The 18,876-nt window shown below is 44.3% G+C and overlaps 1 protein-coding gene across 9 annotated transcripts in view; it reads left to right on the forward strand.

The window, feature by feature from the left end:
* RGL2 (ral guanine nucleotide dissociation stimulator like 2) overlaps positions 1-18,876 on the forward strand; it is a 26,895-nt gene continuing 8,019 nt past the window's right edge. For 2 of the 9 annotated variants that reach the window (XM_077286211.1, XM_077286207.1), the window contains exons 1-5: positions 667-805; positions 963-1,076; positions 13,010-13,087; positions 13,895-14,058; positions 14,196-14,255. In XM_077286211.1, the coding sequence (XP_077142326.1) occupies positions 978-1,076; positions 13,010-13,087; positions 13,895-14,058; positions 14,196-14,255 (401 nt within the window). In that variant the 5' untranslated portion in view covers positions 667-805; positions 963-977. Of the gene's footprint in view, positions 121-585; positions 806-962; positions 1,077-11,686; positions 12,184-12,766; positions 12,940-13,009; positions 13,088-13,894; positions 14,059-14,195; positions 14,256-18,876 lie in introns of those variants that run through there. The other 7 variants (XM_077286208.1, XM_077286210.1, XM_077286212.1 and 4 more) reach the window with 7 other exon arrangements.

Below are 18,876 nucleotides of genomic sequence, written 5' to 3' on the forward strand. Positions count from 1 at the left end.
TGGAAAATGCATGAGTTGGCGGGTGGCACCACTGAACACGGAGGAATGCTGCTCCTGGCTGCACAGAACATGAGAGCGCTTTATCCTTAGGCACGGGTAGACAACATTCAGAAACACAAGGTATGTGCAGAATGTTTTTCTTTGTGAGAACTTAGTAATGGTTACTGTAACTGTGTTTATAGAGATATGCATTAGAGCTTGACAAGGACGCACTTATGGGTTATTGCATATTACGGGGATGTCAGGCCTTTAAAATTTTTATGTGCAAATTGTGGAAATTTACAATGTGTTCATTTTAGAATGAGGAAGTCATAGATCTATAGACTATATATTTACACAACGCTCAGTCCTGAAAGCAGAAGAGCTGTAATCGCACTGCAAGTCCAGCCTGGTCGCACGGTGGTGCCGGGGATCACCGCTCTAGTGTAAGGCTGTGGACACAATGCTTTGTCTGCGCCGGGGCACGGGGGACATTGTCGATGCAGGAAACGCTTTCTTGCAGATTTCCTGATTCTCTTCCTGCGCCCGAGGATGTGACGCAAGTCTTATGACAAGGTGAGGCTGAGCATTTCTTAGAAGATACCTATAGCCGCCTGGCGACGACCCACGACTAGCAACTTCTTATCGCTCCCAGACATTGGGGAAACACGAGAGACAGTTCACTCTTCTTTTGTGGTTAGACACCTCCATTTTAAGGTGACATCTGGGAACCAGAAGAGGATCTGATGTGTGCGTGACCCCTGCTCCCCGTCAGTGTGATATGCGGTGTCAGTGTGACACGGTGACGTTGGCCTCCTGAGCGCTGGTAAGTGTAATACCCGCACACACAACTCTCACCTATGTCACCAGTGTCACCCATCACCATTTTCCTTGCAGTCTTTTTTCTTTTAGTAAAATGTAGTGCGCGCTAGATCCGGCCTGCTGCTCGTCTGGTCACCATGTTGTCACTTTTTTACTTTTAGTCTGCAGTTACACACATGATCCTGCGCACATTGAAGACGGCGCTGGAGGAGGAGAGACGAGGGCCCCGACCAAGACTAGAGTCCAAAGATGAGCATGGCGAGGTAAGCAAGAAGGCAAGTCCATTATTAATGTTTTATGACATTGACTGATTGTGGCCCCCGCCTTACAGCTTGGCTGGACAAAGATAGAAGTAGAAATGTAGAACGTAACTCATGATTGGCACAAAGCGCCACATTGTCCTCCATGACGGTAGGATTCATTACACATGTATTGTGATTCTTAGGGCGTAATCAGACGGCCGTATGACACGAGCGACGATTGTATCACAGTGCACGGACTGGCCGCCGGCTCTCCTCACCCGAGCCTGACAGCTGCATAGAAATACATGCTGTCACACTCCGGTCAGGAGAACCGCCGGACAGTCCGAGCATTGTGATGTAACCATCGTTCAAAATCATACGGCCGTCTGCGCCCTTACATGCAGTACAAGATGTCCGTCATCTATATCTGTTGTACGCTCAGTTGTTTTTCTTTAGTTAGTGGCACAGGACGTAGCTGACTGTCCACCACATTATCTCCCATCGGCCAATTCACCTGGCCACCAAAGAGTGAATAAAAAAGAGAAACCTCCCTGTCCCGTGCCCCTCACCCTGCGGAGAATACGTGACTGCGTCTATGGATATAGAGTATGAAACATGACACGAGGGATTGTCAGACCTCACCTTGTTCACAACCTGAAAGGTTACAAGTCTATTATTACATATTGAAGGCAATTCTGTCAGGTGTCTTAGCTGAGGGAAGCTTAGGATAAGGGGGAGATGCAGAGGGCAAAGATATATAGAGTTCTCAGATTTTATTCTGTTGTTTCACATGTAATAAGCTGCTTAATGCCTGTTAGAACTCACAGAGAACGTTTATGAGTCCTGCTTCCCCAACTCACTCATAGAGAAAGCCTGTGAGTCCTGCTTCCCCAACTCACTCATAGAGAAAGCCTGTGAGTCCTGCTTCCCCAACTCACTCATAGAGAAAGTCTGTGAGTCCTGCTTCCCCAACTCACTCATAGAGAAAGCCTGTGAGTCCTGCTTCCCCAACTCACTCATAAGAAAAGCCTGTGAGTCCTGCTTCCCGATCCAACCCCAACAAATATTTGCAGCATGAGCTGCCAATCACTGAGTAAAGTTAAGCAGGACTCACAATCTTTCTCTTTGAGTGGCCAAGTAAGCAGGAATTCCCAAAATTTTTTTTTTTTGTTACTTTGTGGAGATGTGACTTCATTTTTTTTTCAGTTACCATTTATTGTATTCTTCAGACTAAGCAACTCACTGTAAAGTAATAGGAGTAATAATAATGACTAAAATAAGATAGGATGAAACTGAACTGTGCCTGGATGCTGTGAATATTCTTCATGGAGTATATACTTTGCTCCCAAGCTCCTTTTCTGCAGGTGTGTGTGTGTGTGTGTGTGTGTGTGTGTGTGTGTGTGTGTGTGTGTGTGTGTGTGTGTGTGTGTGTATATACACACATACATACCGTACAGACCAAAAGTTTGGACACACCTCATTTAAAGATTTTTCTGTATTTTCATGACTATGAAAATTGTACATTCACCCTGAAGGCATCAAAACTATGAATTAACACATGTGGAATTATATACTTAACAAAAAAGTGTGAAACAACTGAAATTATGTCTTATATTCTAGGTTCTTCAAAGTAGCCACCTTTTGCTTTGATGACTGCTTTGCACACTCTTGACATTCTCTTGATGAGCTTCAAGAGGTAGTCACCGGAAATGGTTTTCACTTCACAGGTGTGCCCTGTCAGGTTTAATAAGTGGCATTTCTTGCCTTATAAATGGGGTTGAGACCATCAGTTGTGTTGAGCAGAAGTCTGGTGGATACACAGCTGATAGTCCTATTGAATAGACTGTTAGAATTTGTATTATGGCAAGAAAAAAGCAGCTAAGTAAAGAAAAATGAGTGGCCATCATTACTTTAAGAAATGAAGGTCAGTCAGTCTGAAAAATTGGGAAAACTTTGAAAGTGTTCAAAAGTGCAGTTGCAAAAACCATCAAGCACTACAAAGAAACCCTGTCTCATATGAGGACTGCCCCAGGAAAGGAAGACCAAGAGTCACCTCTGCTTCTGAGGATAAGTTTATCCGAGTCATCAGCCTCAGAAATTGCAGGTTAACAGCAGCTCAGATTAGAGACAATGTCAATGCCACACAGAGTTCTAGCAGCAGACACATCTCTACAACAACTGTTAAGAGGAGACTTTGTGCAGCAAAGAAATTGGACCCAAAAAGTTGTCCAATTCGTCCTGAGTACGCTGATACCCCATATGTGGGGGGGAACCACTGTTTGGGTGCATGGCAGAGCTCAGAAGGGAAGGAGCACTGTTTTACTTTTTCAACGCAGAATTGGGTGGAATTGAGATCAGACGCCATGTCGCATTTGGAGAGCCCTTGATGTGCCTAAACAGTGGAAACCCCCAATTCTAACTGAAACCCTAACACACCCCTAACCCTAATCCCAATTCTAACCTTAACCCTAACCACACCCCTAACCCAAACATGCCCCTAACCCTAATCCCAACCACACCTGTCATGAATCCCCAATGGCTAGGGATAGCACAGGATTAGCAAAGTATAATAAATATCGGACGAGCTCTAGGGTGATGGAACCTGGGCTGACCGCTGCCCTACGCCTGACAAACGCAACTAGAGATAGCCAGGGAGCGTGCCTACGTTGGTTCTAGACGCCACGCACCAGCCTAAGAGCTAACTAGTACTGCAGAGAAAACAAAGACCTCACTTGCCTCCAGAGGAATTAACCCCAAAGATATAGTTGCCCCCCACATGTATTGACGGTGAAATGAGAGGAAGGCACACACATAGAGATGATGTATATAGCTTTAGCAAATAGAGGCCCGCTGAAAACTAGAAAGCAGAATGACACAAAAGGGGACTGAGCGGTCAGCAAAAAACCCTAATCAAAAAAAACATCCTGAGATTACAAGAACCCATGTGCCAACTCATGGCACATGGGGAGAACCTCAGTCCACTAGAGCAACCAGCTAACAAAGAGACATTCTAAGCAAGCTGGACAAAAAAAACCAAACAACTGAAAATCAGCACTTAGCTTATCCTGAAAGATCTGGGAGCAGGTAGGCAGGAACCAAACAGAGCACATCTGAACACATTGATAGCCGGCAAGGGAAATGACAGAAAGGCCAGGTAAAATAGGAAACACCCAGCCTCTGATGGACAGATGGAAACCAAAGGCCGCAACCCACCAAAGTCACCCAGTACCAGCAGTAACCACCAGAGGGAGCCCGCAAACAGAATCCACAACACACACCCTTAACCCCAACACACCTCTAACCACACCCCTAACTCCAACACACCCCTAACCCTAATCCCAACTGTAACCCTAACCACACCGCTAACACACCCCTAACCCTAATTCCAACAGTAAAGGTAATCCAAACCCTAACTGTAACTTTAGCCCCAACCCTAACTGTAGCCCCAACCCCAACCCTAACACTAACCCTAGCCCTAACCCTAGTCCCAACCCTAACTCTAACCCTAGCCCCAACCCTAAGCCTAGCCCTAACCCTAACTGGAAATAAATACATTTTTTTAATTTTATTATTTTTCTCTAACTAAGCGGGTGATGAAGGGGGGTTTGATTTATTTTTATAGCGGGTTTTTTAGCGGATTTTTATGATTGGCAGCTGTCACACACTAAAAGACGCTTTTTACTGCAAAAATAGTTTTTGCGTCTCCACATTTTGAGATCTATAATTTTTCCATATTTTGGTCTACAGAGTCATGTGAGGTCTTGTTTTTTGCGGGACGAGTTGACGTTTTTATTGGTACCAGTTTCGGGCACGTGACATTTTTTGATCGCTATTTATTCTGATTTTTGTGAGGCAGAATGACCAAAGACCAGCTATTCATGAATTTCTTTTTTTTTTTCTTTTTTTTTTTTGGGGGGGGGGGGGGGGAGGCGTTTATACCATTCCACGTTTGGTAAAATTGATAAAGCTATTTTATTCTTTGGGTCAGAATGATTACAGCGACACCTCATTTATATATTTTTTTATGTTTTGGCGCTTTTATACGATAAAAACTATTTTATAGAAAAAAATTATTTTTGCATCGCTTTATTCTGAGGACTATAACTTTATTTTTTCGCTGATGATGCTGTATAGCAGCTCGTTTTTTTGCGGGACAAGATGATGTTTTCAGCGGTACCATGGTTGTTTATATCAGTCTTTTTGATCGCGTGTTATTCCACTTTTTGTTCGGCGGTATGGCAATAAAGCATTGTTTTTTGCCTCGTTTTTTTTTTTTTTTACGGTGTTCACTGAAGGGGTTAACTAGCGGGACAGTTTTATAGGTTGGGTCGTTACAGACGCGTCGATACTAAATATGTGTACTTTTATTGTTTGTTTGTTTTTTTAGATAAAGAAATGTATTTATGGGAACAATATTTTTTTTTTCTTTATTTAGGAATTTTTTTTTTTTTTTTTTTTTTTTTTACATATGTGAATACTTATTTTTTAACTTTACAACATTGCACCAGAAGGGGACATCATGTTATAGTGTCAGATAGCTGATCTGACACTTTGCAGAGCACTGTGTCAGATCAGCGATCTGACGTGCACTGCTCCAGGCTTACAGGCACCTGCTCTGAGCAGGCGCTTGCAAGCCACCTCCCTGCAGGACCAGGAAGCAGCCCCGTGGCCATATTGGATCCGGGGCCTGCAGGTAGGAAGCTCGCAGGGAGCCCCCTCCCTGCGCGATGCTTCCCTGTACTGCCGGAACACTGCGATCATCTTTGATCGCAGTGTGCCGGGGGTTAATGTGCCGGGGGCGGTCCGTGACTGCTCCTGGCACATAGTGCCGGATGTCAGCTGCGATAGTCAGCTGACACCCGGCCGCGCTCCCCCCGTGAGAGCGGCCGATCCACTATGACGTGCTATCCCGTCACTGGGGAATAAGTCCCAGGTCACCTCGACGGGATAGTACGTCATATGGGATTAAGAGGTTAAAGTAATGATGGCCACTCGTTTTTCTTTACTTAGCTGCTTTTTTCTTGCCATAATACAAATTCTAACAGTCTATTCAGTAGGACTATCAGCTGTGTATCCACCAGACTGCTGCACAACACAACTGATGGTCTCAACACCATTTTTAAGGCAAGAAATCCCACTTATTAAACCTGACAGGGCACAACTGAGACGTGAAAACCATTCCCGGTGACTACCTCTTGAAGCTCATCAAGAGAATGCCAAGAGTGTGCAAAGCAGTCATCAAAGCAAAAGGTGGCTACTTTGAAGAACCTAGAATATAAGACATAATTTCAGTTGTTTCACACTTTTTTGTTAAGTATATAATTCCACATGTGTTAATTCATAGTTTTGATGCATTCAGTGTGAATGTACAATTTTCATAGTCATGAAAATACAGAAAAATCTTTAAATGAGAAGGTGTGTCCAAACTTTTGGTCTGTACTGTATATAGTATGTATAATGTATAAGTATATTTGCATGTGTGTAATTTATAATGTATTATGCATATATGTATGCGTTTAATGTATAGAGTATGTGTGTAATATATATAGTATGTATGTGTATAATGTATATATGTATGTGTGTAATGTATTGTATAGTGTTGAGCATGGCAGTGAATGACTGTGAGTGACATTAAGTAACAGATGATATAGTGTAAACAGTGAATGACAGATCCTGCACATTTTCTTGAAACATTTCATATTGTGCATATTCTACACTTCCCTGATTTATCTTGGGGCCCTAGACAAGTTTGGGACCACAGATAATAAAGGGGATCAGGTCTGGATTGTGAGATTCACATAAAAAGATGTCACTATTAAATTAACCAAGTATGACCGGGTTTTCTGCACTAGGTGATTTGAGATTAAATATCGAGAAATATATGGATTAATATCGGTGCCGCATCAGTCAGAGCAGCGGGGCTGGTGTAATACGTCCTTTGTCCCTTTGCCAGAAATCACAGCCACAAAGCCCTTTTCTTTGCTGCCCTCCTCTTTGTGTCCCCCCATCTTGCTTGCCCAGCTCTTCTACAGATATTCCTTATTCTGTATGTGCAGCACATTGGAAACTAACGTACAGTGATGGCCGTGAGAACATGTTTTGAAAAGCCGTCCAGAGACTATAGGGAGAGACGGGACTAATCTGATCCCTGACTGGCTTCTCCTGCTCTGATCTCAATGATTGACAGGTCTCTCCCTGCGTGTGTACATATGGAGAGACCTGGAAGTCAAAGGGTGCGGAATAGTCACCTGGGACTAGCTTTGGACTAGTCATCGAGGACACACAGTCCCTGGAGAACTTATAAAAATATGTTGAAAACATATCTGGCTTCAGTTGTACAACCAGGGCCTGTAGTTCAGACAGCAAGAATCTGATGACAGGTTTCCTTTAAAGCAAATAGGTTATCAGATTTTATAATTTAAACTGTATACAATGATAAATAGATCTTAGACCTGACAAGGCTGGTGTACTTACTGTTAGTCAGACTGGCTGTGTAGCGCTATTTGAATCTTTATCCTCTTCCTCCACCCACCTAGTTGATTGACAGCCCCTCAGCGTCCCTCCTCCCTGATGAGATCTCACACTGCTCAGTACAAGCTGCAGCTGTCAGTCAGGCTGGGTGAATGGAGACCGAGAACACTTGGACTGATTCTATTCAATAAGTGTATTCATGTAGATAAAATCCTCAGGACATGTAAAGGCGTGCGTCGTGGAGAATGAGGATGCCCATCGTTGTGCAGCATTTGTGACCGGCGATCACCACCTACTGTCCAAACTGAACCCAGCGGAACTGAAGGATGGAAGAAGTGTTTCAGGAAGGATGTATCAATAGAGAGCACCAGGTAAGGTGACACATGTGATGCAGTTACCCGATATAAAAAGGCGGAGTGGTGAAGTCAGTTGTCGCCAACAAGTGAACATAAGTGTGCGCAGAGGGGCGCCATGGCCGAGTCACCGGGACACACATGGAGAATGAGATAGGCGGGACGTCATGAGCCAGTGAGCGAGATTCGGATGAAGTCAGTCAAGGCCTGGGATCCAGACTACGCCGGTCACGATCGGAAGTCCAATCCTTATTCGTCACGGCCCAATAGTCAACCGTCTCAGATCAAGCACCAAAGATCGAGTGCGGGCCACATCCAGAAGTGGACATTCGCTCTGGTGATCCGGAAGCAAGAGTGAAATGGGCCGTTACTTCTGACGCTGATGTACGGTACAGGATTTGGTCCAGGGCTGTGCAGCAGACGTGAGGGGAACCGGCCAGTGTGAGGAGGGCCCGAGAGCATTACTTAACTTTGCCAGCAGGACTTGTGGCGTAGCGGGAAATACCGGTGACGCCCGGTAGCACCTGTAACCTACGTGGAACGTGGTGAAGAGACATCCTCGTGTGGCCTCGTAGTTGTGAGCGCCGTTTGTAGGAAGTGATCACACAGCGGACATTAGGGTGTCGCTCCTATTGGGAAATAGTCGGATAGGATGGAGAATCCTTACTGCAACGGATATACTGCGTTTATGGTCATTAGTGCTAATATTGTTACTTAATATCCTGTAATTGAACAATTGACTCCTTGGAGCTTTAACCCTTACATCTCTGTGTTCAGAGAATAGTCTGAGATGGGCGGGGGGCCGAGCTTCGCCCACTAGTTACTACTACATTGGGCGCTAACCGTAACGTAGCGTCAGAGCCGTGAATAAGCCCAGAGTACAGACGTCAGCATCATCGGCCTCATCACAAGCCAGTAACATGGAAATCTACATCAAGGATCCAGTCAGGGTCATCGCGGAACATCCAGGATCATTCCCAGGAAACGACGCATTTCACTCCCAGACTCTCTCACCATGACACGATATCAGACCTTGGACTTGATAAGAGAAGCTTCTCTTCACTTCTGAAAAGAATGGTCATTAAATCACCGAAAATAAATAATTGTCTATTTTTCTACCTTCCTGCCGCCATAGATCAGATGATTATTGTTGTCGGGGGAGGGGGCCAATACCCGATGCCCCCAACAATTAGCTGCCACTGGCAGAAGACCACAGTGTGCAGAGTGGGACAGCTCATGTTATACACCAGGTGGTGAGGGGCCGGATGTTATACACTGGGGACCAGGGGCTGGATGCTATACATCGTGGGCCAGGGGCCGGATGTTATACACCGGGTGGTGAGGGGCTGAGCTCACTGACCAGGGTCCCTGTAGTTCTCGCCATATAGTGCAGCTCTGCACTGGAGCCGCTTACACAATACAGAGAATGCAGTGGATCCATAAGCTTTCACACATCAGTTTTTTGCCATCAGTCACAATCCGTCGAATGTTGAAAAAACTGATCCGTCGTAGATTGTGAAAAACTGATGCGACGGATCCGTTTTTTCGCCGGATCCGACTAGCTGATCCAGCTAATTGGATCCAATAAAAAAATAAAAATTGGAGCATGCTCAGTTAAAAAAAGCAGAATCCATAGGCTTCCATTCTAGCAAACAATGGACGGCAACGGATCCGTCGCTGTCCGTTTTTTCTACGGACACAAAAAAAGTTACTATGTCCCTTTTCTCGGCCGCTGGATAAACAATTTTCGACGTAACCAGTGAACGACTGATGAAACGTGAGGTCATCCTTCGCAATCCGTCACTAATACAAGTCTATGAGAAAAAAAACTAATACGGCAGCAACATTCGCCGGATCAGTTTAAAAAAAAAAAAAAAAAAAAAAAAAAAAAAAAAAATCGCTGGATTGTGATTGATGGCAAAAAACTGATGTGTGAAAACAGCCTAAGAAATACTCGCTGCCGTGTTGGACACACCGCTAACATTAAGGCTACTTTCACACTAGCATTTTTGGCTGCACGTCACAATGCGCCGTTTAGGAGAAAAAACGCATCCTGCAAAGTTGTCTGCAGGATGCGTTTTTTCCCCATAGATTAACATTACCGATGCATTGCGACGTATTGCCACACGTTGCAACCGTCGTGCGACGGTTGCGTCGTGTTTTGGCGGACCGCCGCCACAAAAAAAAATTACATGTAACTTTTTTTGTGCGTCGAGTCCGCCATTTTCGACCGCGCATGCGCAGACGAAACTCCCCCCCCCCCCTCCTCCCCGGACCTTGCAATGGGGCAGTGGAAGCGTCGTAAGGCAGCGCGACGGCCCCATACCGACGCTAGTGTGAAAGCAGCCTTGTATAACCGATTAACCCCTTTCTGACCTCGGACAGATAGTACGTCCGAGGTCGGATCCCCTGCTTTGATGTGGGCTCCGGCGGTGAGCCCGCATCAAAGATGCGACATGTCAGCTGTTTTGTACAGCTGACATGTGCCTGCAATAGCGGTGGGTGGAATCGCGCTCAAACGCTGACAGAGGCATTTAACTACCGCTTCCGGCCATCGGGCCGGAAATGAGCGCATTTCTGACCCCCGTGACATGATCGGGGGTCAGCGATGCATCGGCATGACAACCAAAGGTCTATTGAAGACCTCTATGGTTGTTGATGCTGGATTGCTATGAGCGCCACCCTGTGGTCAGCGCTCATAGCAATGCTACAATTCTACTACATAGGGGCGATCTATGCTTCGCTCCTATGTAGCAGAGGCAATCGAGTTGTGCCAGCTTCTAGCCTCCCATGTAGACTATTGAAGCATGGCAAAAGTAAAAAAAAAAATGTTTTGAAAAAATAAAATAAATAAATGTTTAAATCACCCCCCTTTCGCCCCATTCAAAATTTAAAAAAAAATAAAAAATCAAACCTACGCATATTTGGTATCGCCGCGTTCAAAATCGCCCGGTCTATCAATAAAAAAAAGGATTAACCTGATTGCTAAACAGCGTAGCGAGAAAAAAAAATTAGAAACACCAGAATTATGTTTTTTTGTTAACCGCACCATTGAATTAAAATGCAATAACGAGCGATCAAAAGAACTTATCTGCACAAAAGTGGTATCATTACAAACGTCAGCTCGGCACGCAAAAAATAAGCCCTCACCTGACCCCAGATGATGAAAAATGGAGACGCTACGGGTATTGGAAAATGGCGCATTTTTTTTTTTTAAGCAAACTTTGGATTTTTTTTTCACCACTTAGATAAAAAATAACCTAGACATGTTAGGTGTCTATGAACTTGTAATGACCTGGAGAATCATAATGGCAGGTCAGTTTTAGCATTTAGTGAACCTAGTAAAAAAGGCAAACAAAAAACAAGTGTGGGATTGCACTTTTTTAGCAATTTCACCGCACTTGGAATTTTGTTCCTGTTTTCTAGTACACGACATGCTAAAACCAATTATGTCATTCAAAAGTATAGCTCGTCCCACAAAAAATAAGCCCTCACATGGCCATATTGACGGAAAAATAAAAAAAAGTTATGGCTCTGGGAAGGAGGGGAGTGAAAAACGAAAACGCAAAACCGAAAAAAGCTGGGGTCATGAAGGGGTTAAAGCGTTTAGTTATAGTGTAAATATAATTTGCTATTTAGGATCATATCGTAAACTGAACCATTAATCTCATTACTGAAAACTGCATTGATCATCACCGCTTGTTATTTTACTATAATATAAATGTAACAATAAGGGAAAAGGCGCATTTGTCCTTCTTAAGTCCGGGGTCACACCTGTGAGTGCAATGCGAGAAACATGTGCGAGTCTCTCGCCTCAATACCGACACTGATAGGTTCGGAGCGTTCAGCTGTATAGAAATACATGGAGCCGCACAGTCCGGTCCCGAGTGCCGGGTGTTGAGGCGAGTTTCTTGCATTGCACTCACAAGTGTGACCCCGGCCTAACAGTCTGACTATGGGAACCGAACCTCCTCACCAAGATGTGGACACGTGGAATAAATGTACATCCTGAAATCTGGGAGTAGAGGAGCGTTCACACTGATCACAAGTGCGGCCATTCCCGACCGAACATCGCAGCTCAGCGCTCACTCACAGATCCACACAATTCCCACTTCCCCTTTGGGTGAATGGCGGCTATAAGGACATCCAGCTGGAAATCAGGATCCATGAAGGAAAGTCAGCAGCTCCTCAGCTGTGTGTGGGCTGTAATTGGGAGATAGGCGGGGGCCCCTGTACATCCAGCAGTGTGAGAGCCCGGCCATAGGGCCCCTCCGCTATCACTACTGCACCAGGACAGGATGAGCCGAGCGTACAAGGTATTCATGATCGCTGGAAAGATCACAATGAGCTCTACCTTTTTTCTTTTTACTTATTTTTTTTTCTTTATTGGAATTCTCTCAGATTTATGACTTTTTTTTTTTTTTTTTAATAAACAATCCTTTTCCGATTGCTGCACATATTGACACACCCCGGCGGTATCCTGTAGCGTGCCCCGGCGGTATCCTGTAGTGTTCTCCTTGTCCCGGCGGTATCCTGTAGTGTGCCCCGCGCCCCGGCGGTATCCTGTAGTGCGCCCCGGCGGTATCCTATAGTGCGCCCCGGCGGTATCCTGTAGTGTGCCCCGCGCCCCGGCAGTACACTGTACGTGCGGACACTGTGTGTCTATGAATATTCACAGCAGGAACCGGTTCTGTAGGGCGTAGCGGCCGCACACTGTATTTACCTGTAGGAACACGTGTCTTTTTCCGGAAGTGCAGACACCTGGGCTACACAGATTATTCTTGCAGCTGAATTTCTCAGCTGGCATTAACCCTTTTGCGTTCATCTCCTGTTCTTTCTTTTCTGGTTTTGACTTTTTGCCTGTATCTTTAACCCTGTGTCCCCCGTGCACCCCTCCAGCCTCCGCCCGCTCGTCCTTCCCTCCCTCAGCAGCTGGTTTCCTTTCTATGAATGTGGCCCTGAGCTGCCTGTCACGGGGAGGTCCCTGTGCCGCCTCTAAAACGACGTGGTACCTTCTGCCTGGCAAGGTGAGGTGTCCGCAGGGCTTGTGATGCATGATGCGATGGCTGCAGGTTGGTGCATTGGGCTCCTGGCTGGACTTCGCTCCTGTCCTCAGTGTGATTTATGTTGTGTTTCTTCCAGGTCTTGCAGCATGATGGAGAGGAGGAGCGGGACGGTGTCATATACAGTGTGTATCTGCGCAGTGCCGGCTCCCTGCAGGTAACGCACCGTCTCCTGTGTCACTGACCCGCCATCTCAGATAATGGGATGATTATGGCCGTCAGTGGTTGTCCCCATTGTCTGCTGCTCCGGACAGTAATGTAGGATGGTGCCCTGAACAGGCGAAATCCAAATAATGTCCCAGGCGCTCGGTCACCGACCAAACGAACCCTATCCCACCCTCGTCACTTAATGGCGGATCTCTGGTTCTATTTAAATGATCAATGATTTGTGCAATAATGGATAGTTTTCTATTTTCTTGATATGTGCTTGCTGTCAGTGAAGAAGACTTCTGACTGTACCCGTCTGTGTGCATGCTGTCAGTGAATATGACTTCTGACTGTACCCGGCTGTGTGCATGCTGTCAGTGAAAAAGACTTCTGGCGGCTCTTGCTGATAAGTTGTTAGAATTGTATCCAGGTTGGACAATGCTCTGTGAGTTCTGGAATGATATATTGTAGAAAAGTACTAGCGCTCTGTGTGCAGGTGATTACTCATGAGCTCACAGAGGATTGTCTGTCTGTGCTGGGGACAGGACTGTCTCATTGCCCCCTTCTCAGATGCCGGTGATTGCTGCAGTTTTGGCCCCGAGCCCCACAGAAGCTTCTATCTCTTATATAAAGTCCTGGTAACTCTCAGTGGCGGCGCCCAGAACAGGACACCTCGCTGCCTACATGCAAATCTTGGTGTCTTGTTGTTCTAGGTACACGGCTATTTCTGTCCTGCGCCGCCTTATGGCAAAGTATAAGGTGTCGCTGACACTCGGTGATTCATGGGGAGTTATCGCCTGTCTCCTTCTCTCCCCAGACTCCCGTTAGAGTGTTAGCTCTTCGTGCCGGCACTCTCCCCAGACTTGTCCTCCATCTGCTTGACGCCCGGGTTCTGGGGGACACCACCTACATCCCGGCCTTCCTGGCCACGTATCGCACCTTCACCAACACCCGGAAAGTGCTGAGAACGCTGCTGGACAGGTGGGAACATTACCCGACATGATGCTATTGATCACAACTCCATTTCATGGTTTATTTTATTCCTTCCCTTCACATATTGCCCCCGGCCCCTCTGCGGCCCCTTCTACGCTATGAATAATTGTGTCCGGTGGTTGCAGGTTGGAGGACGATGATTACACTCAAGCAACTGGCAACTCCTATGGAGGAAAGGATGATGAGTGAGTAATACATACGTGTCCATGCACGGTAGCTTTTACTTACAGGCCGTTATTATACTTTTGGATTCCGCACATAAAATCTGCACATAAAGCTCAATGTACCTGCAAGAAACACAACATGGTGCAGATGTCTCTGGTCAGTTACCGCAGCAGCGGCCATGAGATCTCTACAAATCCCATCCACCTTGCTGGAGCTGTAGGAAGATGCTTTATTGTCGCAGCGAAAATGGACAATCTCAAAAACTCATCATGGAAACTTCTCTGATACTGTATGTATAACGCTGGTGTGGAGCCGCATTAGTGATTGTTAGCCGGAGTATTACCACAGCAGCGCGTGTTACTTCATATAAGCAGCAGAATCCAACGTAAGGCAAACTGTGTTTAATATATGCAGCTTGAACTGGAACAAAATAAGAAAGCTTTGACAGTAACTACCGATATAATCTAGTCCATGTAACACATGTCTCTCTGTGAAGGAAACAGCAGCAGACTGATGCAATCAGTGAGTGTCCTCTGACCTTTTTTTTTTTTTTACAAACTTTAACAATCACAGCATAGCTGACAAATGAACACTCATAGACATTCAATGCAGACTACAACAGGAATGGAGTTGTTGCATTTAAACTTATTCCAACACCCCCACTCAACAACTGCTTATCCTGTTAGTCCCATTGCAGTTCTGAATTCTTCAAACTTGGCTCTTGACAATGGCTTTGTCAAAACATCTGCTAACATCTTGTCAGATTCACAGTAAACAAACTTTAGAACTTCACGCTCTACTAAGTCACGCAAGTGATGATGTTTAACATCAATGTGCTTTGTTCTTGCACTTATCCTTTCACTGCTGGCGAGCTTGATACATCCTTGGTTGTCCTCATAGATAACAGTTGGTTCAGCTAGTGGTTTGCCGAATTCTTCCAAAAGTTGCTTCAACCAAATTAACTCTTGACTTGCATGAGCAGCTGATGTATATTCTGCTTCTGTAGAAGACAATGCAACTGACACTTGTTTTCTACTCGACCATGAGATTGAAGTGTGTCCTAACTTGAACAAGTAACCACTTGTTGATCTTCGATCACTTGAGTCTCCAGCCCAATCTGCATCTACATATCCTCTGAGAATTAGATCTCCTGATGCAGAAATCTTTAGACTTAACTCTTGGGTTGCCTTAAGATACTGAAGAAGTCTCTTAATTGCATTCCAATCTCTTTGGCGTGGCTTGCTTACACGTCGGCAGAGAATTCCCACTGTGGCTGAGATATCTGGACGGGTTGTGGTTGCTATGTATAGAAGTGCCCCCACTGCTTGTCTGTAACTGTCATTTGTGGGTAGCAGATCTTCTTCTCCTTCCAATTTTAGGTAAGATGGATCCATTGGAGTTGATATGCCTTTGGCTTCTGACATTCCAAACTGGTTTAGAACTGTGGAGATTTTAGAATTTTGATTAAGAAGAAAACTTCCATCTTCCTCTCTCTGGATTTGGATTCCCAAATAGTATGTCACATCTCCAAGGTCCTTGGTCTCGAAATGCTTGTTCAGAATTTGACCTAGTTTTGAAATTTCTCTCTCTTCTTGATGCGCTATTATTACATCATCCACATATAGAATAACATACATCCAATCTTGTGATACACCTTTTGTATACAAACATGGATCCGCTTGAGACCTTTTAAATCCTTCGTCGATTAACACTTTGTTCATCTTAGTGTTCCATGCTCTTGCTGATTGCTTAAGGCCGTAGAGAGATTTTTGCATTCTGCAAACAAGGTTCTCTTTACCCCTTTTAACATAGCCTTCTGGTTGAGTCATGTACAGCTCTTCTTCAATGTCTCCATGTAGAAAGGCTGTTTTGATGTCAAAATGTCTTACTTTCATCTGCTGAACAGCAGCTATGGATAATAAAGTTCTGAATGTAGTTTGCTTGGCAACTGGAGCAAAAGTAGCATCATAATCTTCACCATATTTTTGTGAATATCCTTTTGCGACCAATCTTGCTTTAAAACGGTGAATATTACCTTCGGAGTCATATTTGTTCTTAAAGACCCACTTACATCCAATTGCTTTCTTGCCTTGAGGTAGCTCTGTGAGCTCCCATGTTTTGAGCTTATGAAGGGATTCCATTTCTTCATCAGCAGCTTTTATCCATTTTTGCTTCTTATGAATAGGCAGTTTTTGCATTTCCTGCCATGACTGTGGCTCTTCTTCTGGAATTGATCTGACCATATAAGAAAGGCGTTTAGCTGGAATTCCTTTATTTGATCTTTCTGATCTTCTGATCTCCTGAGGTTGGCTTGGTTCTTCTGTTTCTTTTTCAGTACTTTCAGAGCATATCCAGACTTCAGTATTTTCTTTGAGATTCTCTTCAATGTCTGGAATCACTGACTGAAATTCTTGTTCCTTAGGTTGAATTATTTGCGTAACCTCATGAAATTTGAGCGATACTGAGTTTTCATCAATCACTACATCTCTGCTGATTGTTACTGTGTTGGTCTGTGGATGCAGGATTCTGTATCCTTTCTGAGTTTCACTGTACCCCACAAGAACTCCTTCCTTTGCATGAGATTCCCACTTAGAACGTTTTTCTTTGGGAACATGCACAAAAGTTTTGCTTCCGAATATCCTGAGATGCTTCAGGTTGGGCTTCTCACAGTTCCATAGCTCATATGGAGTTTTACTTGTAGCTTTACTTGGCAGTCGATTTTGAAGATAGGTAGCAGTCATGATGGCTTCTCCCCAATATGTTGTAGGTAGGTTTCCATCAAATAGCATACTTCTTCCACTTTCACAAAGAGTTCGGTTCTTTCTCTCTGCTGTGCCATTCTGCTCTGGGTTGTATGGAACGGTTGTCTGGAACACGATTCCATTCTTTTTCAGGATGGTTTGCACTTTACCACTTGTATATTCAGTTCCATTATCTGCTCGCAGTACCTTTGGTATTCTTCCAAATTTGTTAAGAACTGCAGCAAGATATTCTTCAAGTTTCTGTGGAACTTCATCTTTACTTTGAAGTAGGTAAGTAACAGTATATCTGGAATAATCATCAATGAATGTGAGAAAATATCTCTTCTTGCTGGGAGTAAGAACACTCATTGGACCACACACATCTGTATGTATCAAATCCAGTATCTGTGCAGATTTAGTAGTGCTTACTTTAGGAAACGATTTTCTGGACATTTTCCCTTTTAGGCAACTTGTGCACTTCATTGTTTGATTACACTGGTTGATTGCAATACCATTTGCAAGTTGAGCTAGTTTCTTTACTGCTTCTGGATCTCTGTGGCCTAGGCGTCTGTGCCACACATGAATACAGTCCTTATGAAAATCTTGTCTAGCACTGTAAACAGTTTCATTGCATTTCAGCTGATAAAGTTCATCTTTGATTTTTCCTTCGGCAAGGGTATGACCCTTCTTTGAAATGATGCATCTGTCATCCTTAAATGTAACTATATTTCCTTGTTGTGCAAGCTTCTTTACAGATAAAAGGTTACTTTCAAGTTTGGGAACATACAGCACGTCTTTAACTGGGATTTTTCTGACTTGTGCTGAGGATTGAACTTGACAATGGAAATAACCATCTCCTATTCCTTCTGATGTCATATAGTGACCATTAGCTAAAATTACCTTTTCAGACTTGCTTTCATCTAGATTAATGAAGAAATCCTTATCACGTGTCATGTGAGCAGTCGCTCCAGAGTCAATACACCAAACATGGTTTGCATATGGGCTTGTGCTGACCCCAAATGCAGTCGCAATACATGCATCTTCCTTCTTTACAGCTGTTTTAACCTTTTGATGACTGTCCTGCTTTTTAAACTGATTCATTCTTGCTTTCCACACTCTGCAGTCTGCTTTAAGGTGACCAGGCTTTTTACAGACAAAACATTCACGAGTTTCCTTTAAATGACTCTGAGCTTTAGAAAAGTACTGTGTCTTTAATGCTGTTTCTGCTTTGCATATATTATTGCTAATAGTCTCTGACTTTCTCTTGTATTCATCTGCAAGTTTCCCTTTCACATATTCTAGTGTGAGTTCATCATCTGGTCTGGCATCTAATGCAGTCACAAGCGTGTCATAACTTTCTGGAAGACCACTTAATAGTAATGCAGCAACATGAAAATCTTTAATTTCTTCACCAATACCCCTTAGGCGCTCCACAATCTCTAGGGTGTTTCTGATATAGTCCTGCATATGCTGGCCATCACTTAATTTAGACTGATACAGCTTTCTCATAAGATATAGCTTATTGCTGAGATTTGACCTTTCATGCACTTTCTGTAATTCTTCCCACATTTTCTTTGCAGTATCACATTTGCATACATGTACAATCTGGTTATCATCTATGCTGAGGGAAATAGTGCTTTGTGCTTTCTGATCAGTCTCTAGCCAATCACCCGGTACTGGGTCAGGCACAGGCTGTTCAATACATTTCCATGTACCCTCTCTTATAAGTAACATCTTTACCTTGAATTTCCAGGAGCTGTAATTGTGATTTGTGAGACTTGGCACTGTGTACTTCACTGCATTCCTTTCTGTAGACATTCTTGTCTCTTGTACCTCTTTTGTTTTTGTTTGTTACTGGCCCTTTAAGCTGCGCTGTCCGGTGCTCTGTACACTGCGGTAC

This window comes from Ranitomeya variabilis, chromosome 2 (genome assembly GCF_051348905.1).
Source record: "Ranitomeya variabilis isolate aRanVar5 chromosome 2, aRanVar5.hap1, whole genome shotgun sequence".
NCBI lineage: Eukaryota > Metazoa > Chordata > Amphibia > Anura > Dendrobatidae > Ranitomeya > Ranitomeya variabilis.